The 20161-nt window shown below is 43.7% G+C and overlaps 1 protein-coding gene across 1 annotated transcript; it reads right to left on the minus strand.

The window, feature by feature from the left end:
• Window positions 1-471: 471 nt before the first annotated feature.
• On the minus strand, window positions 472-20015 carry LOC147317780 (4-hydroxybenzoate polyprenyltransferase, mitochondrial-like). Its single transcript, XM_086315100.1, has 10 exons — window positions 19902-20015; window positions 19756-19820; window positions 17040-19274; window positions 16261-16497; window positions 15343-15509; window positions 15041-15162; window positions 14708-14793; window positions 14470-14603; window positions 2192-2380; window positions 472-2080 (listed from the first exon to the last, which is right to left on the minus strand). The coding sequence occupies exons 3-10, from the start codon at window positions 17116-17118 to the stop codon at window positions 1964-1966; spliced, it is 1131 nt and encodes a 376-aa protein (XP_086171226.1). The 5' UTR covers window positions 17119-19274; window positions 19756-19820; window positions 19902-20015; the 3' UTR covers window positions 472-1963.
• Between the last annotated feature and the right edge of the window lie 146 nt (window positions 20016-20161).

The following is a 20161-nucleotide window of genomic DNA, read 5'->3' on the forward strand; positions in this document are numbered from 1 at the left end:
CGCGTGGACGGAGCAGCAACACAGACGACTCGACTAACGTACTGCCACCTGCTGGCATAATTAGACAGCAAAAAAAATCTGGAAACTAAACTTCATTTTCACCCTTGACTATTGTATGACACGCACACATCAATGAAAACTAAACACAGTTTTGCTATAAATGCAGTTAATTTTTTATTAGTTTTGTGAACACTCATTACAGTTTTAGTTAGTTTTCCTTTTTTTGTTTTTATTTTTATTTCCATTAACGAAAATGTTTTTTCACTTCTAGTTTTCATTATTTCGTTAGTTTTCGTTAGCAATAATAGCCTTGGTAGTAAGAAAATAAACTACTAACTCTTTTACACTACGTCCACGCCTACACTGGTATTTTTGAAAACGCAGCTGTTTCGTCCACACGTAAATGGTGTTTCAAATCACCGAAAACTGAGATTTTTTTTTTTAAAACTCATCTTTTGTGTTTATGTGTGGACGAGGAATACAGAGTTCGTCATGCAACATTAAAGGCATGTGCCTTTATTCATGTCAGGCTGTGGGCAATGTTATTGTTTACATGAGAGGAATTGCAGAATGGCAGCTATTCAGATTAACAGTATTTTGTCTCCATCTTCAGGTTTTACATGCTTACATATAAACACGCAGTTACTGTCCCTCCATTTAGAAAGGCAGAGGCGTCACGGTGTAATTATTTTACATGTAGTTGTTTTTTTCCTGTGTAATATTCAACATTGCTATCAATAAATTTTTCCAAAAAAAATGCCTCTGTGCAAAATGGGTTTAAAAACATAAACAACTGTGGGATGCTGTTTGTCCGTGATTTAGATGGGGGGGAACAAATCGTGGCAGTATCAGCCTGGTGTTATTTGTATCCCGCTGTAACTTTGCTGTATAAAGAGCTAACATCTCCAAAATGTCAGGAGTAGTTAGTCATTACAACAAGTGCTTGTGAACTAAAAATCAAGAATGTGGGATACTGTTTGTCCGTGATTTGGAGAGCCCAGCGCTGCTCCTGACGAAGGGAAAACCAATTCTGCAGGGGAGACCTACCTTGGACTTGTGCAGGTGAAACCAAAGGGAAGTTATGCTTCACTGTATTTTCTAGTCTTTGGCTTAGAATGAAGTTGGTTTGGAAACATATTCAGCTATGCTTCAGCCCCTGCTTTGCGTTTGTGTGGGCGCTGTGCTAGCAGTGTCCAAGCTTTGTTTTTTCCCCTTTTCATGCTCAACCTGATTCAATTGCTGTGGTGGGATCTTAAGAAACTTTTGCATAAACAAATGCCTGCAAATATCAAGCTGAAGCAACACTGTAAAGAAGAGTGGGCCGAAATTCCTCTACAACAATGTAAGGAACTGATAAACTCAGAGAAAATGATTAAGTTATTGCAACTAAACATACCTTCTATATTGGAAGATGTACTTAGTTTTTCACTGGACTGGATGTAAATGAATTCTCTTTAAAATTTGTTTAAAAGTTTTAGAGTACTGAAACATCATGGGTGAGAGCAGTCTCATGTTGCAAAAGCACTAAAAAGAACCAGTAAAGTCTGCAGATCTACACGCCGACTCTCACCAAAGTCCTATAATTAATAACTGGAAGTGGTTTCTGACACATAATCACAGGTAAAGTGGGTAAATGCTGCCTGGCCAGAATAAAAACAAAGAGCACCAATGTCAACCAGTGACTTATGAAGGATGTCGCACAAAGACCCAGATATTTATGTGTTTTATGGACCAAAACAAAGTAATGAGGCCACTGGCGTACAGTACATTCATCAGGTAGGAGGAATCATACTGCTCCCTGGTGGTCAAACTTATTGCAGCAATTTCAATTTAGATTTGCTGGCATTTTTGAAAATACATAAGTTGTTAAAAGAGTGCTTCTCATAAAAAACAAAACACACAAATGTAATAAAACATCGTCTCTAATTATATGAAGGCTTGTTCATTTCTTCAGAGTCTGTCTTTATTCTTTCCACAAATTCCCGACAACAATACCTAAAAACAACAACAGTCCAAGGTTTCTGTTTGAAACAAACTTTTTCCAGCAGTCTTCTGGTTTGTTGATGTCTAATGTGTAAATCTACGAGAGAAGAAAATAAATATACTTCGATGGAAAACCTAATCTTAAAACACATGAATCTGTGCATGTTTCTCATTTAAATGTTGTATTAAAGTTGACCATGATCCTCACCTGGTTTGTCAGGTGCATTGCTACACCGGTGAGTACAGCATAGTAAGGGAGAGTCTGTTCAGCATTGACCCCAGCTAATACCAGTCCAGACATCATGGCCACAACGAAGCCACTCAGCCAGGGTTTGGTTTGCTCCTGGAACCTCAGTGCAGTAGATTTGACTCCTACTTTGATGTCATCCTCCTTATCCTATTTATGAAAGACAAAACAACACGAGGCCATAGTCAATCAAGGTCCCTACTTTAACATCCTGGATCCTGTGGACTTTCCTCCTCTGACCGCTAGCCCTCGCCATCCCGCTGTGTCGCTGAGGTCTGCGCCATCTCCACCACTACGCCCCCGGAGCCGCGGTGGGCAACCCGACGCTGTGGTGCAAACTCACCGCGGAGAGCTGTGCTTTACCCCGGCTCCTCGGAGAAGAGGACCCACGGCGCGGCTACCTGGGAGTCACTCACGCAGTCCGGCTGGCGCATCTCCATCTGAACACCCCCGGTGCCGCGGCGCGGGCGTCTCAGATGGCCAGCAGCCCCCGGTAGCACCTCCTCTCTCCACGCTGGTCCTCGGGGATTCCATCGTCAGGAACGTGCGGATGAGGGGGGCGCTCACGCTGTCGTTCCCGGGAGCCACTGTTGTTGACATAGTGGACAGAATTCCCAACATTCTGGCATCCCACCCACAGGTTAACCGGCTCATCATCCACATCGGCACCAATGACATCCCCAAACAGCAATCTGAGCTGCTGAAGTTGGACTTCCTCCAACTCTTCAGCCTCCTTGGTCAGTTGCAGGTGAGTGCTTTTATCTCCAGGCCCACCCCCACCTGTGGCAGAGGGATAGGCCGTTTCAGCCGGCTGCTCAGCCTTAACACCTGGCTTTCCTCCGCCTGTGTCTCCCACGGCGTGGGTTTTATTAACAATTTTGATGCCTTCTGGGAGAGGAGGCATCTTTTTGGGGCAGACGGGCTCCACCTCAACGCCTGGGGACGCCGTTTGCTGTCCGCCAATTTGGCATTTGGCGTACAGCACTCCCGCACATCGCCCTGTCACTACCCCAAATTGACATTACCTGCAGATCTGTCTGCCACTGACTGATGTTCCCCTGGTCCCAGCTCCTATATTTGTTCCACTTTTAACAGTAATACACAAAACTCTGGACTCGGACCTCTCTCTCCCACAGTCAACACAATACCCGTCATAATCACAAACAGAGAGCAACAGAATTATCATAAATCTAGTAACTCCAAAAACATTAATAACCTCCGGCCTCTTCAAAAATATCAACATCCATTCAACTCTATTGTCAAAAATCCACCAGTCTCAATCAGTATGGCACTTTTAAATGTCCGCTCTCTGTTGAACAAGTCTTTTATTATTAATGATTTAATTTTAGATAATAAACTTGACTGTTTATTTTTAACTGAAACATGGCTGGGTTCGGATGCACCAGTTTGTTCTCACTGAGGCCTCCCCACCAAATTTTAATTTCTCTTTTTCTGTTAGAAGTGGTAAGAGAGGTGGTGGGACTGCATCTTTAGCCAACAACACACTCACCTCCAAACAAATTTTACTTGATCATTTTACCACTTTTGAATTCCACGCTATTGTTTTCAGCAGCCCTCCAGTTTTATCTGTCACAATTTATAGACCACCTAAAGACAGTGCTGCTTTTATCAAGGAATTCTCAGAATTTTTAACAAACATACATTCAAAATATAATATGATAATTTTAACCGGTGATTTTAACCTGCACATAGATCATCCTTCTGACCCTGCATCAAAAGAATTCTTAAACATTCTTCACTGTTTGGATTTTACCCAGCACGTCATAGCCGACTCACAACAGAGGACACACTCTGGACCTGGTCATCACCCATGGGCTGTCCACCAGCGTGTCCTCTGTTGTTGACTTGGCTGTCTCTGACCACTACTGTGTGTTTTTTAACATCACCGGTTTTATTCAGCGGGAGACCTCGGTGCGAACTGTGAGGAGGCGCTATCTAACCTCTGAAGTGGCTGCAAATTTTACCAGGGTTTTAGACGAATGCCCCCCTGCGATTTTACCTGCACCCTGCGATTTGATTTTTAATCATTTCAACAGCAAACTGAAAAAAAGCCTTGACTCCGTTGCTCCACTCACCACCAAAAACATTAACGTAAAACACGTATCACCCTGGAGAAACGAAGAAGTCAAAAAACTCAAAAGAAATTGCAGGGCAGCAGAAAGGAGGTGGAGGAAAAATAAAAATACTATCAACCATCAAATATTTTGCGAGCAACTTAAAGTGTACAATAATACATTAAGGAATTCAAGAAATTCATACTTCGCCAAAATAATCAGTAATAATGTTACGGAGTATAGCATGGTGGGAAAGGACGGAGAGAAACCCCCCCCCTAAGTTTTGTTGGTTTTGTTTTTGAGTTTGTTTTGGATTAATTGCATGTTTTTGTGTTTATTTACGGTTGTTGCACCTGTGTGGGAGGGGAGATTTTACTCTAGCCCAGCTGCCAGTGAGGCGGAGTTGAATACAGGGAGCGGCTGATTGGAGTTCCTCTTTATAAAGGGGAGAGGAAGCAGGAAGTGTCGTTGTTGTTTTTAGTAGGACCTCGGTGAAGCAGGAGAGCCCCGGAGATCCAGGACAAAGTGTGCGCATTTTTAATAGAAAGGATTCTTTTTTTAGCCTGGCCTGGTTTTTGCTTTTAACGAAACGGAGGACGTGGAAAGGAGGACGTATTCCTATGGAGCTGTGAGAGGACGTGCTGGAAAAGAGAGGACGTGCTGGAAAAGAGAGGACGTGCTGGAAAAGAGGAAAACGAGCACTAGACTGGAGACCTCCTGCGCCCCGATAAGAAGAACTGGACCAGCTCGGGGAAGTTTAACTGCCGGGAGGTAATGTGGAGACCCAGCCTCGAACAAAGTTAAAGCCTGAAAAGGTGGGTGGCAAACCTGTTTTAGGGAGCTGCAGGATTGATACGGTTGGTTGCGTGTTCGTGCAGTGACCCTCTCTCCCCTGTTTGTAACTAGGCGAAGAACTCGGACCGCGGTGGTCTTTGGGCTTTGGATCCCTGGCCGGGGTTGTCTTCAGCCGGTAGTTTGCCTAGAGGAAGAACAAATAAATTTTGTGTAACCCATTGCAGTGTGTGCGTGGTGGTTTGTTGCTGGTCCCTACTAGAATTCCTATTCTTTTTGCACGGAGGCTCTCTTAACAGACTTCCCCTAACATTTGGCGTTGTCGACAGGATTTGTGACCAGTATACAAACCTACCTGCCTTAGACTGATTAATATGGCGGATGAGTTATCTGAAACCAGGAATATGGCGTCACCATTTTTTATCGGTGCGCCCTGGGTACCAAAATTTTGTGGGCTTAATACGAATTATGAAGATTGGGAGAGTCAAATTAGCGCAATGCTCCGTGCTCAAAAGTGGTCGATAGAACAGCAATGTGATTTTGTAATGAGTGCATTAGGAGGAGAATCACGACGTGAAATTCTTATTCTGGAACAAGCGGAGCGGGATACGCCAGATAAAATCTTTCTTCAGCTTAAAGAACTGTATGGGGACAAAACAGCCGTGGGTACCCTGCGTGCCATGTTTTATGAATGTAGACAAAGGACAGAAGAGCCTATTAGAAAGTTCACGTTACGCTTAAGGGAGTTGGGCCATCGCCTGCAGACAAAAGAGCCACAAGGGTTTCGGCGGGCTGACCTGCACCTGCGTGATCAGTTTGTCTTGGGTCTTAGGGAGGGTGAGATACAGCGTGATCTGCGGCGTTTATTAAGGCACGATCCTGACCTCTCATTTGAACAGGTGCGTAAAGAGGCTCTGCAATTGGAAGCGGATGCGCTGTATGGCGTACATGAAGACTCCGCTTGTGCTGTAGTAAGAGGGGATTTAAAGTGGCAGGATACTCTGAATTGGAGAGATAAGTTTAAAGTGGAGATCCTTGCAGAAATGAAGGAGCAAATTATGGATCTCAAAAATACTCTTCAGGAGGAGCTGAGGGAATTTGTCCGACCAGCACCAATGCCACGGACGTTTTCAGCTCCTAGAGGTGAGCGAGAAAGGTGGAACCTTAGTTCCCCTCAATATAGGGGAGGTGTTGAAGTGTCCGAGCCACCCCCGGTGACAAAGCAAACCCCACGGTTAGTGGAGCGACCACGGCACAAGTGGAATGAGCATGGGCAGCCTATTTGTAGTAGGTGTGGAGTTAGTGGACACATGGCAAGAGAGTGTCGGGGCACTTCATCTCAGATGGCTTTAAACGAGTAAATCCAGTCGCTATGGGCCAGGTGATTGGAAAGGATGATAGTGGTCCAACTCAGTTAAACCACCCTCAATTTTTAGGGGCATGCCGTCAAGTAGAAGTATTCATTGATGGTAAAGAAGTGACATTTTTGCTGGATACTGGGTCTAATGTAACATTAATGCCACAAGCCTGTTTTAGGAGATTGTTTGGTGAACAGGAGCCGGGGAAAGAGAGTGATCTTAATTGGCTAAAGCTGAAGGCCGCGAATGGATTGGCTATTCCTTACGTGGGCTATGTGTTAGCTGAAGTACAGGTGGGAGACATTACCCTGAAAGATATGGGAATTGTGATTTCAAAGGACGACCCCAATAATTCTAATGCATTACCTATATTAGGTATGAACATCATCGTTCCATGTTGGGATGTGTTTTTTTTGAAACCTCAGACGCAGACCCAGACCTGGCCTGTTGGCTCGACTGTAGACGCTCAACAAGCGTGGGCATCTGCTTTTCAGGACTGTCAAAGAATTCAGGCAGCTGTCCCCGTACCACAAGTAGGGACCCTGCGACCCGCTTACCGCCACCCGGTGAAGATCCCTGAGCACAGTGAGCAGGTGATTTGGGCTAGGGCCCCACAGACACTGAGGAAAGGACAATGTATCTTGGTGGAGCCATTGGAAGGGCCTAGTACAGTTGCCGTTGCTCGATCGCTAGGAACTGTCTATAGAGGCCGGGTCCCCATCAAAGTAAGGAATCTCAATCCTTTTCCTATTACGTTACGACGTTATGAGGCCCTGGCTACATTCTCCACGGAAAATGTCGACATTCAGGAACCTTTTGAAGTCACGTTTGAGCAAACCAGGCCAGGCATCGTTGAAGTGGGCGTATCCCAGGTGAGCTCGGAACCATCTGGTAAAGCTCCTCACATTGAAGTTATGACACAAGGGCGGTCGAATCTATCTATGGAGGAGCAGGAAAAGTTAAATGGTCTCTTGAGGAAGTGGGGCGATGTGTTTGCTGCCGACGAAGAGGATTATGGCCACACAGATGTAATTACGCACTCTATTCCGACAGGTATGGCACCTCCTATTAGAGAGCGGTATAGGCCAATCCCCCCTAAAATGTATCAGGAAGTGCGAGAATTGCTGAATAATATGATTCGATCAGGGGTGGTGCGAGAGAGTACAAGTCCCTGGGCAGCACCCATTGTCCTGGTAAGGAAAAAGAATGGGGAATTGAGATTTTGTGTGGATTACCGCAAGTTGAATGCAGTGACACATAAAGACGCCCATCCATTACCTAGAATTGAAGAGACCTTGACGATGCTGACTAAATCAAAATACTACTCCACCCTTGATCTAGCAAGTGGGTATTGGCAAGTGAAAGTTTCTGAAGCTGACAGGGAAAAAACTGCATTTTGTACTCCTTTTGGCTTGTATGAGTTTGAAAGAATGCCTTTTGGATTGTGTAATGCTCCAGCAACATTTCAAAGGTTGATGCAGAGTTGTTTGGGAAGTCAAATCACAGAGTCCGCTTTTGTCTATCTGGACGATGTGATAGTATATTCACCGGATTTTGACAGCCACCTAGAACATCTGCAGGCAGTGTTTGCAAGATTGAAGAGCTATGGGCTGAAGTTGCGACCTGATAAATGTGTTCTTTTCCAGCAACAGGTGAAGTTCCTGGGTCACCTGGTGAACAGTGAGGGTGTGGCTCCGGACCCTGATAAGATTGCCGCTGTACAGAAGTGGCCGGCCCCGCAGACTATTCATCAGGTGCGTTCCTTCTTGGGCTTTGCCGGTTATTATCGGCGGTTCATTGCAGGGTTTGCGGGTGTTGCTAGGCCTCTTAACTCGCTGCTAGTGGGAGTACCGAAGAATAAAAAACAGAATATCCCCATAAATTGGGATGAGGATTGTCAGCAGTCCTTTGATCTTCTGAAGCAGAAATTGCTCGAGGCTCCTATTTTAGCTTTTGCTGATTTCAGATTACCCTTCCGGCTTTATACGGATGCCAGTAAAGTTGGCCTTGGTGCAGTACTGTCTCAAGTACAAGATGGGAAGGAATGTGTGATAGCCTATGCTAGCAGAAGCTTAGCACCCGCCGAAAGGGATGATGCAAACTATAGCTCCTTTAAACTGGAGCTGCTCGCTTTGAAGTGGGCGGTGACTGAGAAATTTAAAGATTATCTATGGGGGTCTCTGTTCACAGTTTATACTGATAATAATCCATTGGTCCATTTATCGACTGCAAAAGTGGGCGCAGTGGAACAACGGTGGGTAGCCCAGCTCGCAAATTATCAATTTGATATTAAGTATCGGCCTGGCCAGGAAAATGTGAATGCTGATGTTCTGTCTAGAATGCCATTGCAGGTGCAACCCCAGGATTTGGTGCCTCCACAGAGTGTGGACGAAAAAGCATGGGTTCAGGCTGTGAACATCGATTGGGATCCAGGATGCTGGCAAGGCTTACAAGAGCAGGACCCCACGCTGCATAGAGTGAGATACTACATGGCCCGAGGAAAGATGCCATCTGGGGAGGAAAGACGCCAGGAGCCTACTGCAGTCTTAAACTACATGAAACAATGGTCACGGCTGGAGTTGTTGGAGGGTGTTCTGGTCCGCAGGGGGGTGGATTCCAACACCTGTGAGGCGTACTACCAAATCCTTGTTCCTTTGGAGGAACAGCAACCAACATGGAAGGCTTTCCATGAAAGGAATGGTCATTTGGGGGTGGCAAAGATACTTTCGATGCTGCGCCGTAGTTTTTATTGGCTTCAAATGGAGAAGAGAGTGCGGGACTGGACAACATCCTGTGAACGGTGTGTACGTCATAAAGGTCGTGGTGACGGTCGGGCCCCACTTAGTCCTGTTCTTACACACGCACCTCTCCAAACCGTGGCAGTTGATTTCCTGACATTAGGTAGACCGGCAGACTCATACCAGTACATTTTGGTCGCCACTGATTTGTTTACAAAGTATGCTTGGGCAATACCTACCAGGGACCAGACCGCTGCAACTACAGCGAAGATGTTGTTGAGACATATTATTCAGCCAATTGGATGCCCAGAACAACTGCACTCGGATCAAGGTGCTAATTTCGAGTCCGCCCTCATAAAGGAGCTCTGTCAGTATTATAATTGTCGGAAAAGTCGAACTACTGCCTATCATCCTCAGGGAAATGGGGCCTGTGAACGTTTCAATCAGACATTAATAAATATGCTGTCCACCCTAGAGGAAGAGAGGCGGACTCGGTGGGTACAATGTTTGCCCGAACTGCTCCAGGCTTATAATAACTCTGTCCATGCGTCTACAGGTTACACCCCCCATTACCTGATGTTTGGATGGAATGCTCGTCTGCCAGGCGAGCTGTTTATGGGGACGAAGAGACCCATGGAGTCAACCACGACGCAGGAGTGGGTGAGGAGACATCATGAGCGCTTGAGGCTGGCATACCAGATGGTGGAAAAGAGCAGCCAGAAGGCTGCAGGCCGGATGAAGGACAGGTATGATGTTGGGGCTAGGGCAGCACCATTGCTCCCGGGGGAAAGGGTTCTAGTCCATACGACAAGAAGGGACGGACAGGGCAAACTGGCAGCACACTGGGAGGAAGAGATCCAAATTGTAGTTGGCCAGCCAAACCCTATGAACCCAGTCTACAGAGTTCGGCCAGAAGGTAAAGATGGGCCTGTTAGAGTGGTCCATCGTAATCGCCTGCGCATATGTACTTTCTTGCCTTCCGTCAATGATAAAACAGGAGGTGGCGCCTTAGAACCAGGAACGGCAGCTGCGCATGATATAGCGACAGCCTCAGACCAGTGGTTACTTCTATGGAGTATGGCACAGCAGATGCCAGGGCCAGGTCACTATCCGTCCTCCAACAAGTCCGCCCCTGCAACTCAGGAGGGTTTAAGGAGATCTGCCCGTGAAAATCTCGGGAAGCCCCCACCTCGATATACTTAGTAGAGTGCCCGAGGACGGGCTAGGAAAAAGTTGGGGTGGGTGTTACGGAGTATAGCATGGTGGGAAAGGACGGAGAGAAACCCCCCCCCTAAGTTTTGTTGGTTTTGTTTTTGAGTTTGTTTTGGATTAATTGCATGTTTTTGTGTTTATTTACGGTTGTTGCACCTGTGTGGGAGGGGAGATTTTACTCTAGCCCAGCTGCCAGTGAGGCGGAGTTGAATACAGGGAGCGGCTGATTGGAGTTCCTCTTTATAAAGGGGAGAGGAAGCAGGAAGTGTCGTTGTTGTTTTTAGTAGGACCTCGGTGAAGCAGGAGAGCCCCGGAGATCCAGGACAAAGTGTGCGCATTTTTAATAGAAAGGATTCTTTTTTTAGCCTGGCCTGGTTTTTGCTTTTAACGAAACGGAGGACGTGGAAAGGAGGACGTATTCCTATGGAGCTGTGAGAGGACGTGCTGGAAAAGAGAGGACGTGCTGGAAAAGAGAGGACGTGCTGGAAAAGAGAGGACGTGCTGGAAAAGAGGAAAACGAGCACTAGACTGGAGACCTCCTGCGCCCCGATAAGAAGAACTGGACCAGCTCGGGGAAGTTTAACTGCCGGGAGGTAATGTGGAGACCCAGCCTCGAACAAAGTTAAAGCCTGAAAAGGTGGGTGGCAAACCTGTTTTAGGGAGCTGCAGGATTGATACGGTTGGTTGCGTGTTCGTGCAGTGACCCTCTCTCCCCTGTTTGTAACTAGGCGAAGAACTCGGACCGCGGTGGTCTTTGGGCTTTGGATCCCTGGCCGGGGTTGTCTTCAGCCGGTAGTTTGCCTAGAGGAAGAACAAATAAATTTTGTGTAACCCATTGCAGTGTGTGCGTGGTGGTTTGTTGCTGGTCCCTACTAGAATTCCTATTCTTTTTGCACGGAGGCTCTCTTAACAGACTTCCCCTAACAATAACAAAAATAATCCCAAGGTCCTCTTTTCCACCATAGATCATTTATTTAACCCTGATTTTAACAGCTCCCAAAGAACCCCCACAGACTCACTCTGTGAGCAGTTTGCAGACCACTTCAGGGGAAAAGTCAGCGCCATCAGATCTGATATTTTATCTAATCGCGATATGTTTGTAAACACATCTGCGGGCTCGATTGTACCTGAGGAGACACTGGACAGCTTTGTCCTGGTTAATGCTGAGAACCTTAAGAAAGTTTTCTCCACAGTGAGACCCACCACATGTCTTGTAGATCCAATCCCTTCTTCACTCTTTAAAACACTTTATGGATTTTTTGAGGCTGAGCTTTTATACATGATGAATTGCTCTCTTCAGTTGGGTGTCTTCCCTGCTGCCTTTAAAACGGCGGTGGTGAGGCCCCTTCTGAAGAAGAGCAATTTGGATTGTAATGATTTTAATAACTACAGACCTGTATCCAACTTACCATTTTTAAGTAAAATCTTAGAAAAACTTGTTTTTACTCAGATTAATGATTTTCTAAATGATAGAAAGATCCTGGAGATATTCCAGTCTGGATTTAGGGTGAACCACAGCACAGAGACGGCTCTCCTAAAGGTTTTAAATGATCTTAGATGTAACTGGGACGCCCAAAAGCTCTCAGTCCTGGTGCTACTGGATCTAAGCGCAGCCTTTGATACAGTAGACCACGCTATTCTTTTAAACAGACTGAAACACATGGTAGGCCTCTCTGGTGCTGTACACAACTGGTTCACTTCCTATCTCTCTGACAGAACTTTTATGGTGAGTATGGATACATGCTCCTCTAAGATCCATAAAATGACATGTGGTGTGCCTCAAGGGTCGGTTTTAGGCCCTGTACTTTTTAATTTGTATATGCTCCCTCTCGGCAGTGTCATCAGGAGGCATGGAGTGAACTTTCACAGTTACGCTGATGACACGCAGCTGTACATCTCTGTGTCTCCTGATGACACCAGACCAATGGATGCCCTTTTTAACTGTATTTTAGATATAAGATCTTGGATGGCAGAAAACTTTTTACAGCTTAACCAGGACAAAACTGAAGTTTTAATCGTCAGTCCTGAGGCTCAGAGAGAGAAACTCTTGTCTAAATTAGAGGCATTTTCACTATGTCCTTCGCTACAAGTGAAAAACCTGGGTGTTATTTTTGACTCTGAGCTTGGTTTTATCCCACATATTAAACATGTAACCAAAATTGGATTTTATCATCTAAAAAATATAGCCAGAGTCCGCCCAATTCTCTCTCGGGCCAACACGGAGATGCTGATGCATGCTTTTATTACCAGTCGCATTGATTACTGTAATGCCCTGCTCTCTGGTCTTCCTAAGAAGAATATTTCAACTTTACAACTTTTGCAAAACTCGGCAGCTTGTGTGCTGACGAAGACCAGAGGGCGGGCCCACATTACACCGGTTTTAGAATCGCTGCATTGGCTCCCCGTGTGTTTCAGGATAGATTTTAAAGTTCTTTTATTGGTTTTTAAATGTCTTAATGGTCTTGGGCCTTCTTATCTCTCAGATCTGCTTTTACCATATGAACCCTCGCGGACCCTGAGGTCCTCTGGTACTGGCCTTTTGATTGTCCCTAAAGTCAGGACACATACTCACGGAGAGGCAGCTTTTCAGTGGTATGGTCCTCGTCTGTGGAACAGCCTGCCGGAGGAGCTCAGGGCCGCAGAGAACGTACATGTTTTTAAGAACAGGCTCAAGACCCACCTTTTTAATTTAGCTTTTACTTAGCGTTTATTTATTTTATGCTTATTTATTCTATCCTGCTATTTTATTATTAATTTAGGCTTTACCTAATATTTATTGATTTTATTCTTATCCATTTTTTAATCTTCTTACTCTATTTATATTTATATTGTATCCCCTTCTTATTTATTTTATCATTTTACCCTGTATATAGCCTATTGTGGCATATCTCCAGTGTTTCCTCGGAGGGGGCTCTCTGCACCGGGGCTGTGATCGACCGTGGCTGCTGGGTCGCTGGGGGTCCTCTCAGCCTGGCTGGGGGGCTCTTTTGCCTCCCTCCTGCTGTGTGCCCAGCCTGGAGGCTGCGGTCTGTGACCGGCTCTCGGTGCAGACGGCTCCCTGTTATAGTGTTTCCTCACTTGGCTCATGTGAACCCAGCCCAATTTTTACTCTTTAAGTGTGCGTGTGTGTGTGTGTGTGTGGGGGGGGGGGGGGGGGGATATGTGTGTATTCACATCATTTATGTTAATGAGAGTGTGGGGAGTGAGTTGGAGGGTGGGGTGGGCTGCTTTTAACTATGTAAAGCACTTTGTGCTACATTTTTTGTATGAAAAGTGCTTTATAAATAATGATTGATTGATTGATTGATTGATTGATTGATTGATTGATTGATTGATTGATTGATTGATTGATTGATTGATTGATTGATTGATTGATTGAACGAACGAACATAGGACACATTAATCTCATGTTCACCTCAAAGAAAAACATCAGTAAACACAGTAAACTGCAATCCCTTAAACTACATTTCTTAAATATAAAGGAACAGCTACCATGTACTCACAGTTTAAACTGTTTTTAAATTAGTTTCAGTTTCTCGGTTCCTTTCTTCTTAAATTTACAGGTTCTCAACAGTCACTTTATTATGTATACCAGTTCACCTGGGCAAAAATCCCTTATTGATGTCTGAGGTTAGAGGAGAATGGACAGAAAGGAAGCTGATAGGAAGGCAAGGTTAACTCAAATAACCACTCAGAAGAACATCTGCTAAAAAGCATCTCTCAACGCACAACACGATGGGCTACAGCAGCAGAAAAGCACATTGGGGGCTCCTGTCAGGAAATTGAAGCTATCATTTGCAAGCTAAATTGGACAACAGGTGACTGGAAAAACTGCTTTCCTGGTCTTGTGCTGATGACCTTGGTCATGATTTCTGCTGCAACACTTAAATGGCAGTGTCAGAATTTGGCATTAAAAAAAGCATGTTGCCAGGTATCATTGGTTCAGGGTAGTCTTGGTGTATGAGAGCGTTCTTTTACATTTACTGCACTCAGCCTTTGGTTTAAGGAAAGAATTGTGTTTAATAGGAACGAAGTGGTGCGATCTCTCAGGCCCACTACTTTACCTGATGTGCGTATATTGTGTCATATACCAGCGTCCACATCACTCCTGAGAAGTATAGCGGGAGACACACGGACCAATCACAAGAGCCTTTAATAGCGGACCAGCCGAGCAGAGCGCCCCAGTTGAAAGTGAGTCCTAAAGTGAGAGAAGAGAACAAGAGAACAGCTATAGCTCTGATAGTCTGTAAAATATTAACTCTAGACAAAGAACACTACAAGATAACTTTACACAGCACATACCCAACACAAACTGTGGCCAGTAAGTGAACCTCTTCATCAGTGGGTAGGTGATAACAAGAGATAAAGAAGCAGCACCCAGAGCTATACTGTGAGAGCATTTTGAACAATGTGAGGGAAAGACTGCAAAATAACTGGATAAATAATCACTTTTAGTTACACTATGAAAATTAACACACTGTAGTAATATTGTGATCCAGTTCAACTGTTGCACTAATTTTTTTTTCTCATGACTCGGAGGATTTAATCTAACCTATATACCTGTTCCTATTCTTCTATTTATATTTTCCTAATAAAATGTCATTAACGTTCATACATAAAATTGATTCTGAGTACCTGTAATAGTTGAGACACAAAAGAACCCCAAGTGCAAGCGAGAGCTGCCCTCCCAGGAAGACCAGCGCCTGCATTCGAGAAATCTCTCCTGATGCGATTGGTCGAGAGGCTGTGCGGGACACCTGCGCAAAAACACAAACACTTTCAATTTATCAGAGCTGAAAAATAAACACTTTGAGCAGGGGAGTGACAGTGACACAGGTAAGTCTAACGTCTGCTTAGAAATGGAAGTTTAATTTACTTTATTGCAAAAACATGTCCTGTTCTTTGTTTGGAGTCAGCTGTAAGAAAATCTCATTTACTTTTTTGTCGAAGTCTTTGTCCCACATGTCATTGATGGTGCAGCCGGCCCCTCTCATGAGAAGAGCACCTGTACCAAACAGTGTGAGCATGCCCAGATCTGGGAAGCATCCAGGGTTAGCAGCCAGAGCAATGCTCCATGTACAGGGGAGGTACAGCAGCCATGTCCCTATGATTAAAAGGCAATGAATTTCAAGGGAATTAAACAAGGAAGTAAGATAAGAACAGAAACAAAGCCCACAAAGAGATGAATGCGCAGCCAATAGCTACATTAATCTGGTGGCATTTTAAATGTGGTTTGGTTTTAGATGCATCTGTGCAGTGACACTGAAAAAATGCAGGGGCAAGATATTTTAGACTCATTGTCTTACACAGTAATTACATAAGAGTTTTACAGTTTGGTAGGATTCTTTCAAAGAACAATTTTAACAATTATTATCTACATCATGAGTTAGGGCTACATGCTTACAAAGATGCTTCCCTGTTAGTGCCAGTTAATAGCTCTACAAGGTCAAAGATGACGTGCTTATTTTAGCCATTTGTTTTCTGAAGACTGTATTAATGTTATATAGCTTCTTGTTTTGTTCTGTTTTGTTAACATGGTGAAAATGCTGCTAAAAATCGTTCTGGGCTTAAAGAGTGCATGTTTGGAATAAAGTCAAAATTCTGCAATATTCTAGATATCAATATTTTTCTTTTAAACTGACACAGATAAAAATCATTGCATAGCAGAAAATGAATGTGTAGACATGGTCATAATGACCTGCTGAAGTTAAACCTGAGTACATGAGCTTGCTTTGTCACAGTAGGAAGGAAAAACTCCCTTTTAACAGGGAGGGACGGCTATCTGTCGCGACTGGTTGGGGTGAGCGAATGAAGACACGACAACCCAACAATGTGATGTTCATATAAGTACAAACCTATAGGTTTGTCCAGCCTCATCAGCCGGAGGTACGGTTGGACGTGTACTGGTGCTGAATTTACTATAGTAGCAGCTGATAAACTGAACCGTCTTCTCCCGTTTTGCTGTGTTTCAAGAAGTCTTATTGATGACCAGATTGCAGATTGGTTCTTAGGCTTTCTCTTCCACACACGGGAGTCTGAGGGGGGCCCATCTCCAGCCTGTATCCCTTCCTTCTGGATGAAGCAGGTAGAAAGTGTTATGGTTCAAAATATTGGGGATGGAGACAAGAGAAAAACCACAATAACAACACTGGTCCGGCCGGGTCAAGTCAAACGATGATTTTAATGATCACACACGTGGGAGATGGACACTGATGCAGACAGCCTCAGATCTCAAAATGGTGGAGCATTGCTCAAACTCTTATAGCCTCTGGTTCTCCCACCTTATCATAAAAGCCTAAACATTCACATGCTTTTCTCTCACACGGCGCCTAAGCTACGACCTTGGCTCCCCGTTTATCTGCTCCTGCTGAGTTGGGGCAGAAAACTCCAGTATATTCTGTTCTCTTCTAATCAGACAAATAAGGCGATGACTTTCTGCAAACAGTATTTCTTATAACATCATAAAACAATATCATTCATCCACAATAAATCAGCAGTCTAATGTAATGCAAATCAGTTTAACGAATGCAATAGTTATCAGCTTCTTCTAATTCAGGAGAATAATGAAAACTAAAACTACATAATAATTCACAATCTTTAGTTAGGGGTATAACATGGCATAAAATAATATTATAATCTAACAATTGACATCGATAACAAGCTCCATGGTGGATCCTTTTCAGAGTGCTCAAAGCTAGCTTGGCTGGGAACATGGTGTCTCTCTGCACACACAGAAGCAGAAAGACACATGCAAACGAAGGTTAAACAAATACATTTGGTACAACAGAAACAGAGATGTGTGAAACTTTTGGCTGAAACAACCTGACTGTTTTAGCTGTTTAGGTAAGACACTGTACACACCTACATGAGACAAGCTGGTGTTACAGTAACAAGGCTAAGCTATCACTGAAAATATAATTCAATTCAATTCAATTTTATTTATATAGCGCCAAATCACAACATAAGTCGCCTCAAGGCGCTTCATAGATACAGAGAAAAACCCAACAATCATATGACCCCCTATGAGCAAGCACTTTGGCAACAGTGGGAAGGAAAAACTCCCTTTTAACAGGAAGAAACCTCCGGCAGAACCAGGCTCAGGGAGGGGCGGCCATCTGCTGCGACCGGTTGGGGTGAGAGAAGGAAGACAGGATAAAAGACATGCTGTGGAAGAGAGACAGAGGTTAATAACAGATATGATTCAATGCAGAGAGGTCTGTTAATACATAGTGAGTGAGAAAGGTGACTGGAAAGGAAAAACTCAATGCATCGTGGGAATCCCCCGGCAGCCTATGTCTATTGCAGCATAACTAAGGGAGGATTCAGGGTCACCTGATCCAGCCCTAACTATATGCTTTAGCAAAAAGGAAAGTTTTAAGCCTAATCTTAAAAGTAGAGATAGTGTCTGTCTCCTGAATCCAAACTGGAAGCTGGTTCCACAGAAGAGGGGCCTGAAAACTGAAGGCTCTCCCTCCCATTCTACTTTTAAATACTCTAGGAACAACAAGTAGGCCTGCAGAGCGAGAGCGAAGTGCTCTAATAGGGTGATATGGTACTACAAGGTCATTAAGATAAGATGGGGCCTGATTATTTAAGACCTTGTATGTGAGGAGCAGGATTTTGAATTCAATTCTGGATTTAACAGGAAGCCAAAACAGGAGAAATATGCTCTGAATGCTACCAACACACTTGCTAACTCTAGTGTGATATAACGCCAAAGCAAGCTTACAATGAAGGTTACAATAGAGAATATACCGATTTTAAAAAGACCAAACACTGGACAGATGACAACCACATCAATACTTCCCTGCTGGGTCGTCATTGGTCGTCTCTTCTTTGAGGCTGACAGACAAGTTGGAGGACCAGCGCCTCCAACTGGTGTGGAGTGTGCATCACAATTTCCTTACTGGTTAAATAAAAACCAGGTCTCACACTAACTAGTTTTTATTTTTTATTATGGCAGCTCCATATTCAGCATTCTTTATCCAGTATATCCACTTTGCCTCCTCTGCACATGTACAAACAATCAGTAAGTTGGTTTTATTCGTTTTTGTGGTTTCTTTTGCGATCCTCAATGGGAAATAGCTACAGAGGTCACTTTCTGTCAACCATATGTATGCAATAATATAAATAATATTCAGCTTAATGGAAGCTTTTATATGCCAATAGTTTTTTTAATAGCAGTGTTTTGTTAGTTTATCTAACACTGCTTCACCTAAGGCGTTCTTAACAATTGCCTGTTTCTTTCTTTTTTTGCACTTATTAAGGAAAAAGCACCCATGCTTTTTTGGTTAAAACCATATGTTGGAAAACCTCTTTGAACAAGCCCTGTAAGTCTACTTCACTTATTTTGTTCTTGTTAACATACAAAACAACCATGGAGTAGTAGTCAGTGTAAACTGATCGGATCCTAGAAATTTATTTCTGTTCATCTGGACCCAGCGTTTAGTAGAAACATTTTATCACTTATCTATGTGACTTCTTCAGTTTCAGCCGACTGCAGGCTTCACCAACTTTACAAACAATACGGCTGCATAATGACTAAAATAACACCAATAAGCCAGAAGCTTAGTTTCAATAAAAAAAAAATTCAAAGTGAGTAATAAGCTAAATAAGTCCTAAACAGATTCTTAAATTTACTTGTCAAGACAGGGTAGGGCTGTGGAATATGCAACATTATTGCATATGCAAAAAACATGTGACAAATGTAAGCAGCATTACAACTGAAACCTCACTGCTCTTGCTGAACAGTGCTGCACAGGGCCCTGTTCCAAAGGGCTTCGGAGTTGACGTAAAGCTGCGATGTATGTCGGCAACCTTCCGATTACAAGGCGAACTCCCAACTCTTGAGCCACGATCGCCCCAAAGACTACAATGAGAATAGAAACAGAGCAGTGTGGCTGGTTAAGTGGTGCAGTTGATAATGAAAAACATGCTTTCATTTTGTACTTTTTTAGTATGAGTACTATTCATTGTGAGATGAGGAATGGCTGCATTCACTGCATTATAAGATCGTGAAAGATAAACTCTTAAGCCCCTTCTCGTTTGAGAGATGGTCGTTCCTTTTTTACACAAACGGCCTCCTGCTTAAAGCAGGATATCTGCCTCGAAAGGATTTGCGCATCATGAACATATAAAGAGTGAATTTGAAACATATTGAGCAAAAACTGCTGTGAAGATGTGATATGTGACACAAATCTAGATCCTTTAATTTTCCCCTAGAATGTTTTAGCTTTCATCTTGTTGTAAAAGCCAGACCCTCTGCAAAAGTCTGCAACATCAGTATAAAATTTCTCTGGGATACCAAGGTGATATTGGTAAAACAAAGCTTTTCTTGCTATCTTTGTGACCTGTGCAGCTCAGCAAGCATCGTCACTGCAAGCACGTGGCCAACTGCCTGCGATAGAAACCGAGCCTGAAAAAAGGATTTCTGTTATAAGTTTTTAATAACAATAGCGCCCATTTATTTAAATATGCGGTGCTATATAACACTTACAGTATGGAGGATTTGTTAATACCTTTCATTGGACATTATAATACCTATATCGCCGGCCATAAAAACAGAAAACAACACCATCACAAAAACAGAAAAGACTTTTAAAAGGGGGGCTTGGCGTTAAGGTATGAAATCTACGTACTTCCGGTTACTGTTTCCCCAGATTTCACAATGAACTAAGCGTGGAAGTAAAAAAAACAACAACAAAAAACTCCATACGTTTTCGTGAATATTAACAAACACATATTTTTTTTTATCAA

The sequence above is a fragment of the Aulonocara sp. 'chitande type north' Nkhata Bay genome, linkage group LG12 (assembly GCF_057382095.1).
Source record: "Aulonocara sp. 'chitande type north' Nkhata Bay isolate Kocher_YH1m ecotype deep benthic linkage group LG12, A_spYH_male_GT1.1, whole genome shotgun sequence".
Classification (NCBI taxonomy): domain Eukaryota; kingdom Metazoa; phylum Chordata; class Actinopteri; order Cichliformes; family Cichlidae; genus Aulonocara; species Aulonocara sp. 'chitande type north' Nkhata Bay.